General features: G+C 32.8%; 2 protein-coding genes, 1 long non-coding RNA gene and 1 pseudogene across 7 annotated transcripts; 1 reads left to right on the forward strand and 3 right to left on the reverse strand.

Annotated features, from left to right (window-relative positions):
• Nucleotides 1–8,413: 8,413 nt before the first annotated feature.
• LOC8260904 (cytochrome P450 CYP82D47) lies at nt 8,414–10,259 on the reverse strand. Its single transcript, XM_015717673.3, has 2 exons — nt 9,257–10,259; nt 8,414–9,160 (listed from the first exon to the last, which is right to left on the reverse strand). The coding sequence occupies exons 1-2, from the start codon at nt 10,235–10,237 to the stop codon at nt 8,540–8,542; spliced, it is 1,602 nt and encodes a 533-aa protein (XP_015573159.2). The 5' UTR covers nt 10,238–10,259; the 3' UTR covers nt 8,414–8,539.
• A 5,002-nt stretch (nt 10,260–15,261) lies between these two features.
• LOC125369123 lies at nt 15,262–17,421 on the reverse strand. Its single transcript, XR_007214624.1, has 3 exons — nt 16,786–17,421; nt 16,327–16,391; nt 15,262–15,518 (listed from the first exon to the last, which is right to left on the reverse strand). It is a non-coding gene; the product is annotated as an uncharacterized LOC125369123 (long non-coding RNA).
• A 2,335-nt stretch (nt 17,422–19,756) lies between these two features.
• On the forward strand, nt 19,757–22,123 carry LOC8260903. 5 transcript variants are annotated; one of them, XM_048370539.1, is made up of 6 exons: nt 19,757–19,938; nt 20,084–20,247; nt 20,393–20,477; nt 20,584–20,638; nt 21,329–21,467; nt 21,645–22,123. In XM_048370539.1, the coding sequence occupies exons 2-6, from the start codon at nt 20,128–20,130 to the stop codon at nt 21,762–21,764; spliced, it is 519 nt and encodes a 172-aa protein (XP_048226496.1). In that variant the 5' UTR covers nt 19,757–19,938; nt 20,084–20,127; the 3' UTR covers nt 21,765–22,123. The 5 variants fall into 5 exon arrangements, with proteins under 5 accessions (XP_048226496.1, XP_048226493.1, XP_048226494.1 ...); XM_048370536.1 differs by having other exon boundaries at nt 19,763–19,938; nt 20,084–20,304; XM_048370537.1 differs by having other exon boundaries at nt 19,763–19,935; nt 20,077–20,304.
• A 916-nt stretch (nt 22,124–23,039) lies between these two features.
• LOC8260902 lies at nt 23,040–24,960 on the reverse strand (annotated as a pseudogene).
• Nucleotides 24,961–25,894: the final 934 nt, after the last annotated feature.

A 25,894-nucleotide genomic window follows, 5' to 3' on the forward strand; every position in this document is an offset into this window, starting at 1 on the left:
AAACAGAGTCAACAAAAGAAAAAACACAATAGAATAGTCACAAGAATTGTTAATGATTTCACCTTGTTACATTATATTCAAATTTTATCAAACAGATAGATGAAAATTAATAATGAAAGATACTCGCAGCTAAAGATGATTGAAAGTCACTCTGCCTAGGTGCTCATTGCTGCCTTCTTATCCATTTGGTTCTCGTAGAGGAAGAAGAGAAGTGGAACAGTTTTGTTGTTTAATAACAGAAATCATCACTAGCTTTACAACTCTAACGTTACCCACTCACAGGAAGTAAAGGAAAAGAAAGAAATAGTTTTTAAGACAAACCAACTGACTAAGAAAATTCAGAACAAACAAATAATAATTCCACAAGGAAAAAAGACCCAAATGGTTCTCTGAAAGGAAGATGACCACCTCACAACTAAAATTAAAAATGAGTTTTCTTTAAGAAGATATCAGTTTAAGAGCTCAAAACAAATTGAAAAACAGAAAGAAATAGGAAGAAGAAAAGAAGTGTTCAGTTTTCTTTAATTTATTACACTGTGTTCAATTAATATTTTTTTTAATTTTTAAATAAATATATAAAATTTTCCTGATTTGTAGAGAAAAAAGATATAAACAAAATCAAGAAAAAAAATTAATAGCTTCTTTTCCCCTTTTTCAGTGGAAAATCTTAAGTCCTTCAAGATGAGGGAATTTAGACATTCAAACAAATAGAAAATATTACCCATCAAGTTTTTGTAGTCAAATACGTCATTAAGATCTATCTTCAAGCCGCAATTTTCAAAATCCTAAATCTTGATTTCAACATTCTCTTTTTTAATAGTATAATTTTTTTGTAAAAAAAACAGAGAAAAATAAAGTATCTCCTAAACATCATAAACCATGTGCAAAGATTTACAACTTTGTTACAAATAAAATATTATATTCTAACAAAAGTTCAAGATAAATACAAAACAGAGTCAACAAAAGAAAAAACACAATAGAATAGTCACAAGAATTGTTAATGATTTCACCTTGTTACATTATATTCAAATTTAAAAATAAGATATATAATCATTTACTATTTTCTTATAAGTATAATTACAAATTATATTTTAAACTTTACACGTTTTAACAATTTTATCTAATTATTTTAAAATTTTAAAATAAATACTCATTCTTTTAATTTATTTTTAAAAATACTTTCTGATAATAATTTTTAAAGTTTCATAGTAAAAAAATAATATAAAAAGTCGACTATACTTACTGAAAGAATAATAATTATAAATTAGCACAAATAGTTTATTCTAAACTTAATAATATGACTATTAAAAATTTCATGTATATACATTTTTTCACATATGTTAAATGCATTAAAGTTTTTAATTAATTTATTAATTTTTATATTAGTAATTACGTTATTTTTCTCACCGTAAAATTTTAAAAATTATCATAAAAAATTATTTTTAAAAATAAATTAAAAATATAAATATTTATTTCAAAATTTTGAAACAATTAAATAAAATTATCAAAATGTATAAAATTTAGAATTTAATTAGTAATTAAGCTTTTACTATATGTAAAACGATATGGTGTATCGTGACTAGTAATATTTTTTTTTTTTCATTCGTAAGACTTATTGGTTGGTCTCATATATAAATGGAGATTTTACATATTCTTCTTCAGTAACTCTTTTTTAATCACTTTTGTCTACAAACGTATCAATTTAAGTTCTCATCACTTGGTCTTGATTGCACGCAAATGCAACTAATTGTTAAGGAGATAACTTGTACATTACTTAGTTTTGACCATATTAATACTTAATTGAATTTCTTTTGTTTGAAAGTTAAATTAATTGTCGCTGGTTTTAATTTGAATTCGTCTACATTTAAATCATCTAGTTAGACTTTTTAGTTAGTTAATCTAGTTAAAGAAAAAATATTTAATTTAATACTTAAACTTGATATTAAGAATCAAACTTATAAAGAAAAAGCATATTTTATTACTAAGTTAAAACAACTTCTTTAAATTTTATCATTATTTATTTAAACCTACTTTCACCTTGTCAAAATAAAAATTTTAGGCGCTTTAAAGCACTTATATACTCTAATTAATTCATATGGATCTCTCTATAATCTAATGTATCTATGAGTTCAATTATTTAATTTTCCATCAGTCTAATAAAATCTCATATAAATATGAATATATGATTTATGAATTTTTATTTCTATTATTTAAATTTCTAGAAAAAATATTTAAAATGAATACATTCCTTTTTTTTAAACTTTATGTATTAATTTTTTTCATTTCGAGTTGATATCAATATAATTATTAACTTATATTTTTAAACACTAAGATTAAATCATGCTAAATAAAAAATACAATAAGTTAAATTATTTTTTATGTACTAAATTAAATTTGTGCAAGAATTAAAATGCATTGTAATTTGATAAAAGTATTTATTGGTGATGAGTTTGATAACGAATATTGAGTTTAAGGATTAGATTGAATTTTCTTCTTTGACCAAGTTGACTAACTAACAAAAATTTAATTCAGTGACTTTAAATGTACATGAAATTAAAACTCATTTAGTCGTTGAAAAAATCTATATAAAAACATTTTAGTATGTAAATTTATATAAAAACTATATATTAAAATATTTTATGTAAATTTAATTTAAATTTTATAATTTTTTGAATAAATACGGAAAAATATTAACAGCACATTCTTAATTTATCCAAAATTAATATGGTGAAGAATTAATGGTGCAAACGTAATTGGTATTGATTATTTGTTTAGACTATTAGTTTGAACTTTCAACTATGTATTACCAGTTAAACATATTTTTTTCTCTTTCAGTTGGTGAGGCCTGGCTGAGGTATCGGCTTCAAAAAGAGTGGGATTGGGGCAATGCCAAACACAGACATATGGTCGGAAATTGCTCTCTATTGTATTATTGGACCACTTCGGATACCAGCACGTCCAGCTCTTGGCCACTAATAACTCAGGTGTCTTCTTATATGAAATTGAAGTCTTGGGTATGACTAATTAAAAACAAAAGGAATTGAAATTGCGTCCAAATTGAGTGCAAAATTCTAATACGTTAAGTTGAATATTAGGGGGTCTGCCTCTGCCTCGTTCTTTTTTCTAAGGTTTTTTTGGTTTTTTCTTTTTCTTTTTGTTTCTTTAGTTTTTGGTATTGTTTTCTAGTTTTGATGTATCATCAATCTACCAGAGTGCACTGTGATTGAATGCGTCTAGACACGGGTGGCTAGCTATCTAATATTGTAAATCAAGATCTCAATTTCTGCTTGTAATGAACTTATATTCAGATTAATTCATTAAACCCAATAAAAACTCACAACAATTTTTATTAATCCAATTGATATGCAGTTTCAGTCCATATAGTATTTGAATCGGTGTAATGCATAGATGAGTATCTCCCCATAGTTTTAGGTGATGGATTAGTCCATTTGAACACATCAAAAACAAATATCTAGATTAATCATACATGTCAAGACTAGAGGACAGATTTCGATATGATGTGATACGAGGCGGGGAAGAAAAGAAAACAGCCTGATGCTGCTAAGGTGGTCGTGCCCACATGGCAGGCTCAAATGGCCAATGATATCTATTTAGATACATTTTTTTCTTTTTCTTTTTCCCTGTCCGCTTTGAACTATGGCTAGCTTTTCTAGCTCATAATTTCATAATTTTATTTCTTTAGAAAAAAATAATGTGATATGGAATTTTATGAAATTTAGGATTTCTGAACTTTTAATTATTATGCAACGTAATATCATCAGTTTTTATATAATTTAAAATTTCAGAATATAAATATATTAAAATGACAAATTCTTATTTGAGACGAGTATGAGGATATTTTATTTTTTATATTAAATAATTAATATAAATAAATATTATATTTTAGCATTAATAACTATTTATATTTATTTAAATATTATTATTTTATTATTCTAAAATAGCATTTGTATTTCAATTGGACAATAATGTGTAAATTTGAATTTTTATCTTATTTTCATGAGATTTTATGATTGTCTCTGACTTTGTTATAGTCAAGATATGCTTGATTATGTCAATTTAGATATTAGGGAGGAGATGAATTTTCCGTCGAGAGACATCAAGTTTGGCCATACCAACTTGATAATTAAATATTGTGTTGCGTTGCAAATCAACATACTAATCCAATAATAACACACTTAGTCTGTTGATGATATACGTAAAATTAAAATATTTTTCATATATCTTAACTATTAAAAATATTCAAGTTGTTAAAATTTTTATATTAAAAATCTCTCTTTTAGCATCTTATTTTTTCTCAATTATAATATTAAAAAAATAGAAATTTTATGACCTTTCATTACGGGGTTTGAGTTCTCTTCCTATTAGAGTAATGAAGATAAAATAAAATTTAATTTTTTATTTAAATAATTAAATTTGTTAAAAAATACATATAAAATCGATATGTAATAATGTCACCGAGTAGAGTATTATTTTCGTAAAATTATATTTACTATTCTATCTATTTGATTGATGATTGTTAATATTAATTTTTTTATATATCCTTTTATATTTGATATTTAATTTATTTTTTTATTAATATATAATACTTATTAATTCTCATAAATAGAAAATATTCATATTTGTTTCTAGAAAAAAAAAAAGTTTTCCATTCGTATTTTTTTGGGTAAATTGTCTAGTTGGTACCAAACATTGGGACTATATATCAATTTGATACCAAGACTTTAACTTGAATCAAAATGGTACGGAAAGTACAGAAAAGTATATCAATTTAGTCCATATGTCCAATTTCTGACAACGGATAATGACGTGCCAAGCTGAGGAGACAAAGTTAATTGACGTGGCAGACGCTGAGGGGGCGAGACAACCGGAATATACCTTCTCAGCTTGCCACGTCACCATCCGTTGTTGAAAATTGGACATTTGGATTAAATTAATATATTTTTCTATACTTTTGATACCATTTTGATTTAAATTAAAATCTTGATATACAGTTTCAAAATTTGGCACCGGCCGAGTAATCTTTCTAGAAAAACCAAGAGGGGAAGTTTCAAGGAAAAGAACATAGAAATCTCCATATTAACACAACCTAAATGGTTTCAAATAACAAAACCCAAGCCAGACATGCCAAACTTTGACTTGATGACAGCGTCAATGTCAATTTTCACAGACCCTTCTGGCGGTGCTATCCATTCAGAGGCGGATGGATTTTGTGCAGATTTCTTGGCATTGCGAGCTCGTCGGAACTCGGTTATATAGTCGCAAGACCACCGCTATACTCTACCCAATATTAATAACTGCAAAATGGCATTTGCCAACTAAGTATTTACCTAAACAATATGCAAGTCTTTTTAGCTGCTTCATTATTAAATAATATTTTAGTTTGATTTAGAAACTATCAACCTGATCGATTAGTTCCAAACAGCTGATTCGGGAGTTCCAAAACTGGTAAAACAAATCAGACAAAGATTACATATGAATCTAATTTGCTTATTTCATCATCTCTTGGGGCAGCTAAATAGGTCTCTCTAGATCCAAGAATATATTCCTTCAGGCAAAGAGCTTTTAACAAACTCCAAAATTGTATTGCATGAACTGTGAAATAATGGTGCCAATCGGACTGCATGAAAGTATAGCGGCGGGGTGCTTTCTTTGGAAAATTCTTGAAAGTAAAAAGAATCTTCATAAAAAAGAAAAAACAATCGGGATTTGTTGGACAGATCAATGTGGTACTTGTCGAAGTTCTTAAGAAAAAACAAAAGAAACTTTGTGATGCACTTGCACTGCTCGCAATAATGGATTTGCAGACTAGCTAGCTAGGTTCTCAGCACGGTTTAAGTTCGCCATCTGAGGAGGCAGTAAAAGAGATTGGAAAAAGTGAATGCAGTAGCGCAACTATTTCCTGGAGTTGTCTGGAACTTGCCCGGTTATTTTGTACTTGTACAAATGTCTCCTAAACTTTCCAGCATCTTATAATTTCACCAGACGAGGAGGCCATGTGGTAATCGAGACTTATAGCTCTTGTGCAGTGCTTGCTAACCTATATAATAGCTAGCGACTGCTCTGTGAATTATGGTTTTGTAAGAACATCCCCAGGTTCCAGCAATAGCCAACTATCTTTGCAGCATGAATGTCATAGGTCTTCTTCTGAATATCTCATGTGAGATTTGTCTTCCTATTCTCCTTTTACTTTTTCTTTTTCTTTTTTGCATCACTGCTGACTGTTTCTACGTTTTCTTCGCTAAAATGCTGAAACCCTCATGTATATCATAGCACTTTTTTTTTTTTTTTAAATTTGCTTTTGGCTCGAATTGATAGTATTTTTTGACCAAGTTAAAACCATTCACCTTCATCTTCTTGTGTGTGTAACCGGGCAAACATTGAATCTACAATATGGTTCTTTCCTATAGAATATTAATGATGTTGTGCTTGTCTTAGTGTTACAGTGGCAGGAGATGATAACAGAGGAGCAAATTTACCAATTAAATGCTTAACGAACTGAAACTGAAATCACTATAGAGTTCTCTCTCCATTGTCATTTAGACGGGCTAGAACTCATATATTTAAAGCCGAGTAATTACTGCTAATGCCCACCAGCTAAAAATGGCCCGATCCAAGATGATTGGGTTTGGCGTAAACAGGATCTGGTATTGAAACCCAAACCCATATTATTATTTTAAAAATTTCGGTTGAAAATCCTCGTAACCTTTTCTTTCTGAGCTTTCTCACTGTCTTCAATTTTTGTCTGCTTCGCTTTAAATTGATTGCTAAGTTTTGATTAGCAGATACTGTGGAGGAAGTCAGTATCAAATAATGTATAATACTTCTACATCTTTATCTACAATTTTGAGCTTTTGATTTTACGTGATCGTGATCCAGTTAATTGATTAGGATTGGCATTAGATGTTTAAAAAGTAAGTTTATTGAAGTTTTAATTTTAATAAACTATTTTAGCTTATTATAATTATTTGTCAAACTTACTATTGCAAACAAAATCAACATACCTGTATTTCTCCAAAGGTATATTCTATGGTTACCCATACTTTATTTTTATCCATCAATAAAATAATGACAACTTACATAAATTTTTTTATGAAAAAATTGGTAACCTGTAATTACAAGTTATCAATTAAAATAAAGTTTGCTAAAGTAACATAAAATAATTTTAAAAATTTATACATTTTTAAAATATATGAAAAAATAGTTTAATTTACAAAAAAATATCAAGATGACTATCATTTTTCGTAATTTAATAATAAATTTCGCGATTACGAAAAGATTTAATATTTTTAGTAAATTTATCAATTTTTTTAAATTATTAAATTTCACAAAAGTTATCATGTTTTCAAAATATCATTCATTTTTTTGCAACTAGTTTCACTTATGAAAAATTAGTATAATTTGTAAAAAAAAATATGAATATGATTGTCATTTTTTGTAAATTAGCCAATTTTTTCATAAATCATTAGATTTCACAAAAATTATCATTTTTTATAATATTATTCATTTTTTGCAACTATTAACACTTACAAAAATTAGTATAATTTACCAAAAAATATGAAAAAGATTGATTCTTTTCGTAATTTAGCAATATATTTCGCGATTACGAAAAGTTTAATATTTTTTATAAATTTTTCAATCTTTTCGTAAATCATTAAATTTCATAAAAGTAATTATTTTTTCATAATATTATTCATTTTTCCACAGTTACTGACACTTACAAAAAATTAGCATAATTTGTAAAAAATATGAAAAAAATTGTTATTTTTCATAATCTAGCAATATATTTCACAATTACGAAAAATTTAGTATTTTTTGTAAATTATTAAATTTTACAAAAATAATTTTTTTTTAAATATATTTATTTTTTCGCAACTAGTAATACTTATGAAAAATTAGCATGATTTGTAAAAAATATAAAATTATAGATGATTCAACAGGTTGTCAATCATCTTTACTTATAAAATTTAAATGATAAAATTTAAACTAATTAAGAATTAATAGTGTTTAAAATAAAATAAAAAGTCACTTTGTTTAAAAACAAAGTGATCCTGTAAAGTATCTTTTTCAAAAGTGGTTTTTAAACTTAAGAAATTAAACTTTTTTTTATTAAATATGTTTGGTATGCATTTCCATTAGCTTTTATAAAGTTTATTTATAAATTCATATTTTAGGTGTTTAACGTAAGCAGAGATTTATTTAGAACTTTTAATTATTGGTTATAACCAAATGAATTCCAAAATTAAAAAAAGAAAATTATTTCATTAAATCAAAACTTATCCTTGACGTAGATGTATTTTTCCTTTCTAATGTTTAAGACTGTTAGACCTATTAAATTTAAGTCAAATACCTCAAGTTGGTGTTACGCATGAGCAGGCACATTAGGTAATAAGGCTAAAACGAACAACAACCACTAACTTATCATCACATAGGAGAGCTGACATCGTATACATGCATATTTATGGAAGAGTGATAGGTGGCAAGAGCCATTGCTCCTGCAATCCTCTCGACTAAATTCCCATTACTCAAAACAATACGAAGGCAAGCGTGGCGAGATGAGAACTTCCAGAGGGGTAGTTTTCTTATTTGTTAGCCCAATGCCAGGAGACATATCAAGCAATGCATTGTTCGGAGTTGAGATTTCAAAAGCATGCAATAAACTGGCCAATGTTAAATGCATCATTTGGAGGCCAAAAGATACTGCAGGACATGCTCTTCTGCCACCTCCAAAAGGAAGCAACTCAAAATTATTCCCCCTAACGTCAATGTCCTTATGAGTTGTTAGAAATCTTTCTGGCTTGAAGTCCGCAGGTTCTGGCCATACATTAGGGTCTCTATGTATCTTCCAAAGATTCATCATCAACCAAGTGCCTTTTGCTACATGATAGCCACCTATGGTGCAATCCTTAGTGAATTGACGGGGTCCTGGGATAATTGCTGGTGGATATAGCCTTAAAGTTTCTTTGACTATGGCCTGGAGATATACAAGCTTGCTTATGTCTGCATCATTCACTAGTCTTTCTTTCCCAACATATTTGTCCAACTCTTCTTGAGCCTTTTTCAATGCATGCTTGTTGGTTAGCAGTAGAGATAGTGCCCATGTTATGGCAACTGTAACTGTCTCATTGCCCGCAATCATACTCTGCAATTTAACTTGGTTAAGCAACATAGTGGCATCACCAAACTGCTGTATAATGTACAAATCAAAGTCTGAGAAAAAAAAAAAAACAGAGATTACCAAGCATGTGGCTTTGTTGATTGTGTTAGCATCATAACCTTCAATATTTTTTCCGTCAAGGACTGAAATCATCGAGTCCATAAAGTCTTTATCATTCTCTATATCGCCCAAGTTAATCTTCTGCTTATGCTCTTCCAGCCATTTCTCAAGACTATCGTCTAATTCTTTAGCAGTTCTCTTCATTCTCTTATCGTGTCCACCCACATCCATCCATCCGAGAAATGGAACAGCGTCCCTCAAAACAAGAGTCCCCAAATAATGAAAAAGCACTGTTATCCCATTTTGGAATCGCCGTCCTTCTGTCTGATCACCAGTCGCACCAGCACCAAAGAATTTCTTACCTATAATCATCCTAAGAAGGGAATTCATGCTTAAGTCCGAAAACCATTCCTTCATCTCAATAATTTTCGTATTATCCTTCCAAGATTGGTACAATTCCTTTATGGAAGTTTCAACTTCTTGCGTTCTGATATGCTTGAGGAGCTCAAGGCGCCGATTAGAGAGCAGATGTAAATTGGATATCTTGCGCGTCTCGCGCCAATATGGACCGCCAGGAGTGAAAGGAAAGAAGGCATAGTTGTAGCCCATCAGTTTTGCTGATACCAGTAACGGACGGAAGGTTACATTCAAGTCATTGGCACTGAATAATTCCTTAGTTACCTCTGAACTACTCACTACCAGAACAGAATGTATCCCAATCCGTAAGGTGAAGATTGGACCATACTTATCTGCTAGAGTAGCCAATGTTAAGTGAGGAAGATGTGATCCTGACAATAAAGGCAAGTGACCGATTATAGGCCATGCGCCCATTGGTTGGGGTGATAGTTTTGTGGCAGGTTTAAATTGTTTCACTTGATAGTAGACAAACAGAAGTAAGGCAAAGATCACGGTTACGACGGTGTTAAAATTCGGAAGAAGGAAATCCATTTCAAAGAAGAATAGAGAAAAGAAGACTTGAGCGGAATGAGGTAAGCTTGTCATATTTGTGCATCCATATATAAGGAGCGGTTTTATGATTTAGCACTCACGCAGCACGCGATTCACGACACTTATCTATAATTATAAAATAATTACACTATTTCTGATCCTCCAAATATCATAATGGCCATTATTAATTCTTCTCCGAAAAGTCACTCTTATCTATAGTTATTTTTCTATTTGTTATACGACGCGTTTTGCATGAGTCCCTGACAAACCAACCAGTGTGCATGAGTCCCCACCACCACCACTGCATTAAAGTCATAAGCACCAAAACCTCCTCCATTGGTTCAAAGAAAATAAAAATGGAACAACAAATGAAGAAAAATTACTAAAAGATTTTAAAAAGACGAACGAAAAAGGAAAAAAGAAATGGAAAGACCTCGATTAGGTTTTTGAATTTAGAAAAAAGAACTTGAAAAGATTCTGTGTGCGCGTATGGTGGCAGAGCAATGGACAAGGTCGGGCAGAGAAGGCGATAGAAAAGATTCTGCAAACATGGTGTTTTAAGTATCAAAAGAAGAAAAAAAACAAGTGGAAGTAGCAGTTTTGTTTCAACTTGGAAACCACCCAAAACACCAAAAATCTCCAAATCAAGCAGGGAGTACTCCCGCTTCTTTCTCTCCCAACGACGCAGATGATGTCAGTATCATTTTATCAAAATGTGCATCCGTGCAAGACCTTGAAATTTTATCATTTGATTTGCCAAAATTGCCAAAATTGTAATTAGATTTTATTATTAATTACTATAATACATCCAAGAAATTAATTAATTGATGAAAAAATAAATAGCTATAAAAGAACACTAAGAATTTTAACATGATTCGTCTTTTAAGCCTACGCATACTGAACACTAAGTAATTAGAGTTTTAACACTCACTATTCACAATCTGTTTTCTTTGCCGTGTCAAAAAAAGCCTTGTAAAATTGGGCTGTGTCAAGGCCCTGCTGTCCAAATGCATGCCAATCTTCACTTGCATTCTTTGTTCTTTGCTTTTTTTTTTTTTTTTTTCTTTACAAAAACACGTGTTTTCGACTTTTAAAAATATACGCATGTAATGGTCCCCAAACAAAAGTACGTGAAAATGACAGTGGATGATTACTTTACTTTCTACCTACCTACCAAAGAAAAGAAGGCACCACGCTCGGGCCGCCTAATAATTGACAAACCCTACCCCAACGGAACTAATTCAATTGATCCAGATCAGAAATTAAGGTTTAGGCTATGACATAATCCATTCCTGCTAACAAAAAGTGCAGTGCAGATAATATCATATATTTGATTTCTTCTAATCTATTTATCCGTAAGATAAGAGAGAAGGGTCAAGAAAAAGCAGACTTTTTATGGAGCTTTTTCACTCCAATAGTAAAGCCAACCAGGATTTGACAAGTTTATTGTGTATTTCTCCAACTTATGCTTTTCCAGGTTTTCTTACTTATCTTTATTCTATTTGAATTATACTGATAACAAAGCAAATATAAAAAGGAAAACCCTAACAGACAATACACAATTCAAATACTATTAGAAATATGATACTTGAGCTTATATAAAGACATCTTTTCATGGAATTTTTCTATAAAAGTCATACACAGGTAAATTATCAACTAACTCAATCGTACGAGAAACAGAAGAACCTTTAATGTTAGTGCCATGTTAATGCCATCATAATATTAATGTTAGTGCAACACTAACGTGGAGCACAAACCCCAAACTAACCAAGCTGGTTTTTAAAATTCCTATACAGGAAGTTCAATACATAGAAGGTGATGTGGTTTACTAAGAAGGTGGTGTGTTCATTCCTCTGCAATTGGCATCTCATTTAAAGAAAGAAAATACACTCAATTAATTCTACCCATTAGCTTTTTCAGTGATGATAGAGAAGACAAGTTGGGGAAATTTATTTTTATTACTTCCAAAGTTTCTTTTTTTTTTTTCAAGAAAAAACAAAAGTGTCTTTGATCCTTTAAAATTTAGTTCTCTGAATTTCTCTATGGTGCAAGAGATTTAACTCTTTTATGTTTTTATATATAAAATTGAGATATTTATACATCCAATTTTGTGATAAGTCAATTTATTTTGATAAGAAAAGAAGCAGCGTTGCCAAATCAAAACTACAGAAAGATTAATTAATTAGTTTACTTGACCTCACTAATTAATTATATAATATAATAGTATTGTCAATTTTTGCATTTTAATTAATCAAAATATAAGTATATAGACTGCTTTGAGACTGTTTATTTACCTTCTACGAGAAGTGAGTTATAAAATATGATTCTATTAAAATAGATACACTAATGATAGTGCTCCTATTCCGAATCATTACCCTTTAATGCTAAGTATTAAAGTACTATTTACTCCCACACAAGTCACACCTTCAAAATTAGCTTCTGACACTAGCTAGTCCCTATACTTTTCATATTATATTGGAAAAAGTCCAATTTTGAGCCTAGTATTTACCCATTTTGTCCCATTAAAACTTTAAATATTTTTTAGCTCAAATATAATATCATATTTTTAAAAACATAGTATCTAAACCCTCCTTCTAACAACGACGTAAACACTGTTAAATAAGCTTTAGTTATATCTCACACACGGGGCTAAAAATGTAAATATTTTTAATTTCTTTTTATTTTTTTTATTTTTTTTTCTTTTCTTTAGATCCCACCCTCTCTCATTTCTTCTGCCTCTCATTGTCTTCTTTTGTTAAGACGGTCTTTACAAGAACTGAGGAATCTTCCTCAGCACCATCAATTTTCCAAGCATCAATGATACAACCTGTATCACGGCCTAGGGAGAAGATCCCTATTCACTCCTTTCAAGAATCTGGCAACCAGATCTATGCTGCACAAGTCAGAGGATACTTTGTCTGGGATGTAGCCCCAGAAATGTGCAAGCCAGAATGCCCATGTAATGATGATATGGATTATGCTGAACCCTGCTTTCAGCATCCACATAAGAATCCAAAGAAGATGTCTTTGGATACTTCTTGTTCAAAGATTCATCCTAAGCCAGATGATCGGGATCCAGATGGTTCCCAGAGAAAAAATAAAAAGCCACTGCCAATGTTCGATGAGGCAATTGAGTTTCTTGCCAAAGAGGGAAAAACAGAGAACAAAAGATCTGAAATCCTTCCTACACGGATTTCACCCTCTGGAAACTTAGAACCGCTGACACCCCCTGAAGAAGTACTCAACTGGCAAACATCTAATTCTATTGTCCAAAACACTTATTTGAAGAAGATAGATGGAAAATTGGATCAAGCGCTACACTTGGTTCAAAACATAGATCACAAGCTAGATACTTTTCACAAGAAGTCCTACAATCACTCATCCCCCGACAAAGAAAGTATCAAGCTTTGGACAAAGAACTCCGGATACCTCAAACGATCACCCCCTCTTTTATGCAAAAGCAAAAGGAGATTTCCCGGCTGAAGAAGCAGATAGATCAAATTGAAAATGATCTCCGGAAAAACCAGTCTGCTGCAATTCCAACTTTCATATCAGCAGCTTCAACCTCATCGGTTATTGCTCCTTCGTACTTTTCTTCTTTCCCTTTTCTTTCACAACCAGAACAACCACAAGAAACTCTTTATCAGCCCTTTGGCACATTCTCTTACCTTTACCCAAAAAACTCAGAAACCCAGCAAAAGAAAACCTCTCCTCCTCTAGCCTCTAAAGACAAACTTCCAGAGCAATCTCTCATCAGTCCGTATGATTCAGAATCCTCTTCAGATAATTCAGAGATGGCGGACATCACTGAGATCCTCATGAACACTTCTGCTACTGATCCCAGTCCAGAAATAGTGGAACCTGAAGATGAGGATGCTCAGTCATTTTTTGCTCCCACTGGAGCTCCAAACCCAAGGTCAAAACCGGTAGCAGGGACCTTGGTTCACTTTTGATGACTTACCACTATCAAAATGGAAGGATAAGCTTTCCGAATTCTTGGCATGGATTGATCTTCAGATGACCTTTGAAGGGGCCACACTCAAAAAGGTCCTTGCCGAATTTGTCACAAGGTTTACCGGAAGCTTAAGAGATTGGTTTCAGTCTCAGCCTGAATACACTAGGCTTCAATTTGTCACTCTGCCAACTCCTTCAGCAGCAGTAAAGATCCTCCATAACCAGTTCCTTGGAAGTTATGACCTTGTCATAAGACAGCAGAAACAAGAGTTCTTTGATCGAAAATGCTGTTCATTCAAAATGAAGGATCTGGAAAAGCACTATTCGGCTATGTCTAAGCTCTACTATATCATTGGAGGACATGATGGTGACGATACACTAAAGTATACCTTCATCACCTCTCTGCCGGATGAAATACAACCTGAGGTTAACAATATGATTACGGCTACAAAGAGACCAGTCACCTCTATTACACTTGGCGAAATCTGGCAATTCACACTCTCTTCCATTAAGAGACTGTGTGATCAACATGAGTTATTTAAAAGGTTATCTCAAAGGGACTTGATAGTTCAAAAGGCTTGCAACAAAAACCACCTCAAGATTAAGTGCAAAGCCGCCAACTGCGTCTGTACAAATCATAAGAAGAAATCTGGACATCATTTCCAGAAATACACGCGCAGCAACAAGAAGTTCAAGGAAAAGAACCCAAAGAGATTCAAATACTTCCGTAAAAAATGGAACCAGGGATAAGAGCCCAAAAAAATCTAATTATTGCATGCATGAACTTCTCTACCCATGTTACTTATTTTAGTTACATTTTAATTATCTTAATTATTAATTGATGAATAACCATTCATAAGGTTGAAGAAATTAATATTTATAGAAAACTTTCTCACTCTTACCATCAGTAAAACCACTACCTCCGTAAGTATTTATTCTTCCACATCCAGTTCTATTTTCCACATAAAAACAAATATAGATACTTAAAGTCCATATAATTATGGTGTTATTGCAGGTACTGAAAGTTGAGATATGTCACGACCCCTCTGTGGGCCGTGACCGGCAATAGAGAATGGGTAGGTGTAACGCCACCGAATCCTGTAGTAAGTCCGACACTCACTGACTTAAATAAATCTCATCTCATTTAATGTTATTAATGCCACACTTTATCGGAACCATTGAATTTTACACAATTAATTCGGTCTGCTAGAAGAATTTGGCGAGACCCGAAACTCAGAAAATTTACAACTGAAACATCTACTATTACTACTGCAGATAATCTAAGATTTTACAAATTAACATACCAAATCAAATACACCATTTGATGATAAAGGAGTCAGGTTACTGAATAAGAGTCACGGGAAGATTAACAGTCACGAATCTGAAAAACAGTAAATTGAGACTGTCAGTCTCGAGAGTGAGTTAAAATCATATATCTAAAAACAATTGCAACATTTCAATAATACATTTATTTAATTTGAAATAAATAATAAGTCATACAAAAATTAAACTTATCATGTCATGCTTGAATAAAATAATTTTCATGCAACGGAACAGAGTACTCCAGTAAAACTCTAATCCCAACACAAACATCTCGATCAATCTCCATACTGACATCTCCACTAATATCAACTCTAACATCCTGACTAATCTCATTCCAATAGGACTGGCGCCCAGAGAGCAAAGCTCGAACAGGGTCCTTAACTCCAGTCTGGTCACTTAATGTTCACTATCAGCCTTAGCCTTTCGGCTCTCTTATTCCAATAAGACTGGCGCCCAGAGAGCAAAGCTCGACCAAGGACATTACCTCCAGTCTGGTCACTTAGATTTCCAAATAAGCCGGCGCCCAGAGAACTATGCTGGACCAGGAACTTTTACTCCGGCAACCACACTCTACTAAGCCTAGAGAGCGATGCTCGACCAGGGCAAATCTTAAACCTTCCTTTTTAAATTTACCTATTTATCCTTTCTCATCACTCTCAAATTTATATCGGAACACTCATCAAACTCTTATGTTCTACTGTCGTCCCATCCCGAGTCAACACAAAATCAATAAAAATTGTAATGCGGAAAATGAAGCATGCATAAACAGTACATAACCAATTAGTCAAAATATTAATCATTAAATCAGAGATATCATATAAAATATTTGCATGACACACGTAAGCAGATATATGACTTTAACTCACAGCTTAGGCGACCTCCTAGCTTTGCTCCGGTGCCTCGGTTGGAGCGAGCCGAACAGACGGATTATCTAATCACGGAAAACAATTTATCAATAACGCTGAATAATTTACAATTGACCCTAGGTCTAGATTCCTAGGACTGACTGTCTAAGAATTTCGACTCGGGTAAATTCTCCCAAAAATTCGGCAGAACCTCTCCTAAAATACGATATTTACCCCCCGTAAAACGGGTCCAAGACCTACTAGAAAAACACTTCAAATATTCAATAATTAATACAACAGGAGTCGGGTCCCCAAGACTTCACTAATTTCCTGACTCCGCCACACAACACAAAAACACAACCCAAGGCAAACAGTCTGACAATAAGTATTTTAACACAAAATATTTTCTAATATTCAACACAATTCAATAAACATATAACTTTATCAAAGAATTCTAAAATCAACGGGTCAGAGAATTACCGAGACGCTTGATTCCTCAGTCGACTTGCTTTTAGCCGCCGGAGTCCGATTGACGATCCGAACACACCATCAGACTCGAAACGACGCGCTGATGACGATCCCCACTTCCAATTTTCCGATCCGACCCCCGATCATCCAGAGAGATTTGCGGACGATCTCGGCCGTCGATTTGCAAACGAAGTCCGATCGCCACGAAACTGGTGCCATTGCGAAGCTTGAGCTGAGGAGAGTCGGGATACGTTCTCCGATCGTCCATCCTCCGCCGGAGCTCGCCGGAAAATCCGGAAAACGCGGCTGCCATCACCTGGCCGGAAAATCCCTCCTCCGGCCACCAAAGCCGACGCCACCGCCACCAAAAGGAAGCCCTCAACTCACCGGTCAAGACAAGACCGACCTCGCCGCCAAAGGACGTCGGAAACGGCCGGAACGGCGCCGACAGCCACAACGCTCCCTTCTTTTTTTTTTTTGCTGCTGCTAACGTCGCCGCCGCCGCTGCTGGGCTCGCCGGCGCCAGCAGCACCCTCGGCCGGCTTCGCGCGCCTCCGGAGCCTGCCCCCACCGGCTGGAAGCCGCCGCCGCCTCCTCCCTTCTTCCTCTTCTCCTTCCTCTTTTCTTCCTCCTTTTCTTCTTTTCTTTTCCTTCGATCAATATCGACATTAGGTCCCTCAACTTTTATTTATTTCCATTTGGTCCTTAAACTTTTCTAATTACAACAAATGTTTCCTTCAAATATTCCAATTAACCCCTACACTTCTTTCTAGCCTTTCAATTACGCCCCTAACTATTTAATTTGGGCCAAATTAGAATTATTAGAAATACACAATTACATATATACCCTTGCTTTTAAATGTAAAATTACCAAAAAGCCCTTACCGACATACTTATTTACAAAAATACCAAAGCTACAAATTTTCATTAAACCCCCATAATAATAAATTATTATTTTAGTCCTCATCCCAAAATAAATTTTCGATTAAATCCTAACACAATTAATTTAATTAATTAAATTGCTAAATATTTTTCCAATTAAATTTAACACCATTAACTAATTAAAATATCTTTTACAAATTTTTTTCTAAAATTTTCCAATATAATTTTATTTATACATATATACTATATATATATATATATATATTTGGAGAAAATTTGAATAACCAAAATATAATTATTTTCTCAAATAATTTACTTAATTAATTCCTTAAAAATCAAACTAATTGGATATGGAAAATAACTCATTTATTTGTCTAACATTAAAAATTCCATTACATCATTTCAAATTAAACCAAATAAAAATAAAGTAAAATTAATTTAAATCAAAAGTCATTTATTAATTATTATTAAAGAAAATTTTCGGGTATTACAAGATACAAAATCACAAAGGTTTCTGAATCCACTACTTCACTTTATAATAAAAAAATACATGAACAAACTGCTAACTGTTAATATTAAAATCGATGTACAATTGGTAAATAAAATAAAATTTTGGTCTTAGCTTTTACAATATTAAGAGAAATATATGATTAGGGATTTTATTAACAAATCTCAATTTCACCACTCCATGAACATACTCAATTTCACAATTTCATTAACAACACAAGTCTCAAGATAAACATAGCTAATCTTAAAATCAAACCTATCATAAATTGTTTAACCTCTTTATCAACAAACCTTTAATCTTGAAATCACAGAAAACCTCATAAACTAGCCAAAATCAAGAAATCAAGCTTGCAAGTTCTTAACATATCATCTCTAAATGTATCCAAACCAAATTAACAAATTGACAATCCTAAAATCCTAATCCATAAACGTTTCTGTAGATTTCATTGTCGATGTCCGCACATTGTAATGGTGTTCTTAATTGTAAACAAGCACAAATACTGTAAAACTTCTTTAATTTGTTGTGGTAAGAGAGTCAAGTACTGCTCTTTGTCATATTCAAATATTTTTCATCTTAGTGTTCTCCGTCTTTCTTTTTCGTTTTGGTTTTCATTAAAATAACAATTAGTTGTCTCAAATATAATGAATTGACGAGAAAGAGAAAAATAGACAATGGACAATTGTGAATCTTCCAATTTAAATCCATTTGGATGTATTTGTTCTTCAATTTGTGAATTTTTCAATTTATATCCATTTTGCTCGTAAGTTGAGTTAAAAAAATTGTTAGCGAGTGATAAAAAAATTATTTCATCAGTTTGATTACAATTACTTAGGGAACATTCGTTATTTTCTTATAAGTTATATTATTTTAAATATTAAATAATAGGTTCCATTTTTTCATATTATTAAAATTTAATAGTGTTAAAACCTCAATTAGAGAAAGAGCTTAAATATTTTATTTCTAAAAGTATGAGGTCATATTTGAGATAAAAAATTACTTTACGGTCTAACGTGACAAAATGATTAAACATTAGAGTTATATTTGGAGCTTTTTTCCTATTATATTTAAGCCTTTTCAACACAATTTGATTTTAATATCTAAGAATAATAGCTAACTGATATTTTTGACTTAAGATTTAACTTTAATTTTGTTAAGATAAAAAAAGATTTAAGCGGACATTACTAATTTCATTTACCTCTATTCTAATTTAATTAAAAATATAATTACGATCGAGTTTAATATTTGAAAGTTTGATTTGCTTTTAAAACAAGAAAGTTATAATTTACGGTTTACCATTTCAGAAGTTGGGAGAAAGCTAGACACCAACTCTAATTTTAGTAGACAAATAGTTCAACCTTATTTTTTTAATTTGAATCAAGTTTAAGACATAACTGTAAAACTCAAGCATCAACTAATTTTAACAGTGTCTACTAAAATATACTTAATTAATTAATTTTACTTTTTCTTAAAATGCGATTCCTTAATAATAATCAACTAATTTTTGACTTATGATAATATTTTTTTAATCATACTAAAATTATTTATCGTAATAAAACAAAAATATCCTTCTAGTTAAGAAATTAATTATTATTCTTTGACTAATTTGATAAAGTCCCAATCCAAGCGACCACGTTTCGGCAAAATTAAATCTGGCAGAATGTGGTTTAACTTTGCCTTTCGCCGTCGCGATGGCAGCCGCAATTCATAATTGCCAATGGCGTTTTAACTCAGTGCCATGGCTCAAACATCACACTTCTTCTCTTCGCGGACAGGTAACTAACACTCTTATCTTAGAGTAAACGTTTAGAATTTTTCCTATTCCTTTCTCACTTAATCTCTTAGGAGTTAGGGTTTGGAAACTGTTAACTATTATCATTATTATTATGGTTATTATAATTATTTTCTCAATGCAGGTATAGTTAGTTGTATTGGCCAATAATGATCTAAATCCGGAGCTATAAACAATGGTTGAGTTATCCACGACTAGTCGGGGATATACTTACATACATGATTGTAAATTGCCTTGTAAAGCCATTGACACGCACCACATTATAGTCCGAAAGAGCAATAGAAAGAGACTGATGGTATGTCTCTTGGGTTTTGTTCTTTTAGCATACGCTTCATTTCTCTTTCTACTCAAGGTATTTTACTATTTGTCTCAGCCAGTACTATTAATTATCTTTTCTAGTAACTGTATCATCAACTGATATAATATCTATTGATTAACAGGATATATCAATCACCATTCTTTTGTGGAGTTTTTTATTAGTCGCAATCCTTGTCAAATTTTTGTTTCTGATGCCTGTTGCTAAAGGTGAGAGTTACTGATATTGGGGCATTTGCTTTATCTCTAACGTTTAAGAATGTTCTATGTAATATTGTCTTTCCCAATTTCTTATTTCTTTGTTGGAATGACCCAGAGTCTGTCATCGTAATGCCAGCTTTTGGAGTCCAACTTGAAACACACTATATGAGGTATAACTTATTTCTTTTTCCGTGTGGAAATTCCTGTATTAGGTATGTACAAATGTTACATGATGGTATCGGTCTGTATGTTTACGTGAGATTTGACTTCTCAACAGGCAACTAATTAGAAGTTCAAGACTTACAATATTCTCCACAAGAGATTGTTGTGAAAGGGGAAGACAGTCCCCTTGTTATATGTCTTAACTTTTGCACTGACATGAATTCTTAATTGAAGAATTTCTAAGGATTTGAACTCCTGATCTCATCATTCTTCTCAACTTTTGATTCTCTTCTATCAAACATCTCAATCACTTCATTCTCTTTTGGACTGCTGGTGTTTCTTTTCGTAGTCTGCTATAGTAATTGGAAGGATCTCAGTTTTGGTTTTGTATTGACAATAGTGATTCAGTTTTGGACTGCTGGTGTTTCTTAGGCTTCTTTTATGTGTGTATTGGGTGAGCCTTTCGGCTTGGGTAGCATGTGTATCAATTTCATGTTTTCCCCCATTTAGTTAAATAAAAAGTAGCACTGATTTCATTTAATATTTAATATTATTATATATGCCATTGACTCTGAAGCAAAATTAACAGAGGCCAAGATGTATTTGCCTATTTCATCTATGCTTTCAATAGTTAATAGTTATCTGTCAAAAAGTTCATTTTTCTTCTTGTTGCAGTAACATTATTATTTTCTGTGCAGTGGAAGAATTGATCGCCGCTTTATTCCAATTGGCAAGATTCTGAAACCTGTGCTGCTAGAATGCGTTACTCCAGTTACTTGTTACTGGAGCCTGTCTTTGATATTGCATGGGGAAACAGAACTAACGTTGGTTTTCAAGGTATGCAAATTTTGAACATTGAAGAAATTAGACCTTGCAGAAATGTCTCATTGTTTAGCTAAGATTGGCAAGGGTGAAGAGTTGAAAATGCATTTTTTTTTTCTTTTTCAAGGTTCTGCCAATTCTTCAGGTTTCTTGGTTACAGTCTCTTACTGTTTGTTAAATATGAACTCCAAGTCCAGGAATTACGATCTCCTGTCAAGATGCTGGTACCTATCTGGAAGGCATTGTGTAGTGCCTCTGGCAGCAAAGAAAACTTGGGCACATCTGCAGAAGATGGCTAATGCCTACAAATAATACCCGAGAAAGCAATAATGTTCATCTCATTACTAGACACCACAATGTAAAATCTGGCTAGATATATTCATAACAAAATCGGGAGGACTTCTACCTACAGACGTGGGGGATTTTCCATTTTTGTTGTTGACCGTGCAGTGTGATTCATGATAGCCATCTACATCTCCAGAAGAAGTAAATTAAGAGGAGTCTTGATTGAGCAATTGCAGTCAGCTTTACTATTAAATTTAATTGGATATTTCTCTAGCTAGCTTAGATTGCTAAAGTTTGGTAGACAGTTTTACTTTCTTGAGTTTCTCCGAATCATGTAAAAGACTCGAACTGTTTAGAAATGAACTGTACGCTCTTCTGTTTATAAATTGGCATTGATCAAGAACCAGGAAGTGGATAGAGATGAGAAAAAATGATAGACATAGGCAGTGGTCATGTTAAGCTTGAACCCACTAATTTGAATAGCTCCAGGCAAACGCACTGGTAAACGTCTTTATCTGCATCAGGGGTTATTTCTTTAAGAAATCCATGCAGCTTGTGAATATAATTCAAGAATAGTTGAGCCACTTTTGAAGCTGTAAAAGGATGTGATATAGAAATAGAGTACATTTTGTAAATCGATATATTATACATTGGTAAATTAATTTTGCACGCTTTTCTTTTTCCCATACTTTGGATGAACACACAAGAGGAGGAAAAAAAAAAGAGGTCCTATTGATTTATCATTTCCTGAGCGACTATTAATTGTAAATGTATTTATCTTTTCTTTTCTGGTTTTTGGGGTTTCTTTGTTAGGGGTTTATCAAAAACAATACCCAATAGCAACATGTTTTATGCCAAGCAAGTAATTTATGGAAATCAGAAGTGAACAAATGCAGATGAAGATAGGAGTCAAAAGCATTTTATGGAAATTCTTTTAATTAAATTTGATATAAGAACCTCAACGGGAAATTATAGTTGGGTTTTAATAAGCTTCGGTGCCTGATATTTGTTCAAGTAAAACCTTTAAGAAGCACTGAGGCACAACTTGGAACGCAAAGAAATAGATAAAAGAGGGACGCGAGTTATTTAATTAATCCAAATGCAACAATTTAATCAGACGACTCGTCTACCCCTCGTTTCCACTTCATTGTTTTTGGAAATATTAACTTAAACAACAACTTCAACACAAAATTATAAAAACTATATTTTTTGTATTATAAAAAGTCTTTTATCCCATATTTTTGAAGTCAAAGTCTCTATTTTTGTTTATAAAAATATCCTTCTCTTTCAGCTTGTAAAGAGTTTTATGGAACGTTGAACTCTTGTACTTCCAATTCTCCTTTTCTCTGAAACAGGCTTGTGCCTAGTTCAACTCAATTTTTAGTAATACTATAAATACACTCTATTATTAAGTATTTTACACAAACTAAAAACGTCTATTTGCTCCTCTATTATTGAGTATGTTACACACACTAAAAATGCTCGATTCTATCTAACACTTCATCTTTATTCGTAGAGATGGGCGGGAAACGAGGTTTGAACATTACTTCAAGGGGAGTGGCTTTGCTATTTGTTAATCCAGCAGCTGCCGTCATGTCAACTGGTACATTTGCTGGAGTTGACAACTCAAAGGCTTGCAGGAAACTTGCCAGCAGTAATTGTGTCATTGAAGTACTAAGATTTATCCCAGGCATATCCTCCTACCAGCACCAAATGGGATGAGCTCAAAGTTCTGATCCTTCAAATCGATCTCCTTGTGTGTGTTTAAAAACCACTCTGGTTTAAATTTTGTTGGATTTGACCACACCCGTGGATCCCTGTGGATCTTGTAAATATTAACCAGTACTCAGGTACCTATCGGTATACGAGAACCATTGATGGTGCCATCCTCAGTGAATTCACGCGCTAAGAGTGAAGTAACCGCATGTAACCTCATAGTCTCCTTGACTATTGCCTGGAGATATACTAACTTATCAATGTCTGATTCATTCACTAGTCTTTCTTTCCCAACATGAACATCCAACCCTTCTTGGGCCTTCCTCAGTGCACTGGGATGGTTCAGCAATTGCGCTAGTCCCCACGTTACAGTAACAGTTATGGTATCAACGCCTCCTACAAGTGCACACTGTATCAACTTAATTCTTCTTGGTCTTCTTCTTCTTTTTCTTTTTATTTGAACTTCATACATATAACTTGGTAATAGAAGTATATAGCAACAATTAGTAGAAGTATAAAGTAAATAAATAAATCTCACAAAAGTGATGAAATTGAGACAGTTGAGCTTTTGGATAATTGAATCTAGAATTACCATGGTTGTGGCTTTCCTCACTGTATCAGCATCATAACCAGCGAGATTAATACCGTCAAGAGCCGACAGCAAGACATCCATGAAGTCTTTATTACCCACTTCATCAGTCCCTCCCTTCCTGCGGTGCTCCTCCAGCCACTCTCCGATAGTAGTGTCAAATTCTTTTGCAGTTTTCTTCATGGCCTTCTCATATCCACCCAAGAAGTGGAAGAGCGTCCCTCAACACATACGCTCCCATCAGGTGAAAGAACTCCCTTACTGCCTTTGGAGTCGTTATGCTTTTTTGTCATCAGGTGCAGCACTAACACCAAAATATCGCTTCCCTAAAACCATCCTCAAAATCACGTTCGTATTTATGTCATTAAACCACTTCTTCATCTCAACCAAGGCTTTGTTTGCCCCATCTTTGTTCTTTTCCCAAAACTTGTATAGATCCTTTAGTGAGCCCTCCACCTCAGAGGCTCTAATATATTTTAGTTGCTCAAGCCGCCTCTGCTGTTAGTTTGCGCATCTCACGCCAGTACTCATTACTAGGGAAAAATCCAAAAGTGACAAAATCGTAGGCCAGAAGCTTTGCACCTGTGGATTTGGGCCGGGCGGATATAGCAGCATCATGGACAGTGAACAGTTCCTTAGCCAACTCCCAGCTATTGACCACCAAAGCTGGGATATTCCAATCTTAATGTTAAAGATAGGTCCACACTTGTCAACTAAGGCTGATAACGCTATGTGGGGAAGCTCACGTCCTGCTAACAAGGGCAGGTGACCTATAATAGGCCATGCACCACCAGCCTTTGGTGATGCTTTGCTCTCGTCAGATTTGGACCTCCTTAGAAGATAGTAAGAGTAGAAAAAGACAAGTATGGCAGCGAATACAAGGGTGATTCCATTTAGTTATGGCAGAAGCAGATCCATCGTATCTAGTTTATTCCAGAGTGAGATATTTCATGCTTAATCCTTAGGCCTAAAGTTCACTACTTGTAATAAAATCCAAGTTAAGGTGAATTTTAGAAATAACGTTCAGGATAAGTAGCATGTTATCAAATAATGGCTTCCTTTCAAGAATTTTTGTTTGTTTGTCTTGAAATTACAATAATTGAGATCACTTATGGATGGACACAATTCTTGAAGGAAATTGAATTGGATGCCATTGGTCCTCCCCCAAGCTTCCGTACTCATCATTTTGGTGATCTATCTTGTTATCCTTGTTTATGGTAAGATGTCTAATTCTGCTGGCCACAAAGTAGTACCGCATGACAAATGCATTGGATGACAAACCTCAATTATTTCAAAAACGTTTATCACATGCATAATGATTCAGAAAAAAAATCTAAACTTTTCGTTTTTTGATAATTATATTCATTTTCTTAAAAAATTTAATAAATTTGGCTAAAATTAAAAACATTAATTAAATTTGTGAGATATGATAAATATATATAGTAAAATTGTGTGACAGTTGACTATCAAATCTGGGTATATCCTAATCCTGATGCTGAAGATAAGTCCATGCTTATCAACTAAGGCTGTTAATGCTATTGTAAATGCGGAAATGAAATAGAACTTAGCTGGGTTTGAGCTAAAGTTCTTATAAACTGAGCTAAATATAAGCTCAAGTTCTTAAGAAATATGGAAATGATGAAGAGAAATTGAGAGGAAAAATATATATTTTTTTCTTATATTTTCAGTTTTTAACATTTGATTTAAATAGAGAAGGAGATTACAAAAGTTGTAGTTTCCAATGCCACTAACATAGGAACTTGTACAAAGTCAAACAAGAAATTAAATACTACATGGGGACTTACAAGCTAGTAGTTCCCAATGCCACTAACATAGGAACTTGTACAAAGTC

The sequence above is a fragment of the Ricinus communis genome, chromosome 2 (genome assembly GCF_019578655.1).
Source record: "Ricinus communis isolate WT05 ecotype wild-type chromosome 2, ASM1957865v1, whole genome shotgun sequence".
In the NCBI taxonomy this organism is placed as follows: Eukaryota; Viridiplantae; Streptophyta; class Magnoliopsida; order Malpighiales; family Euphorbiaceae; genus Ricinus; species Ricinus communis.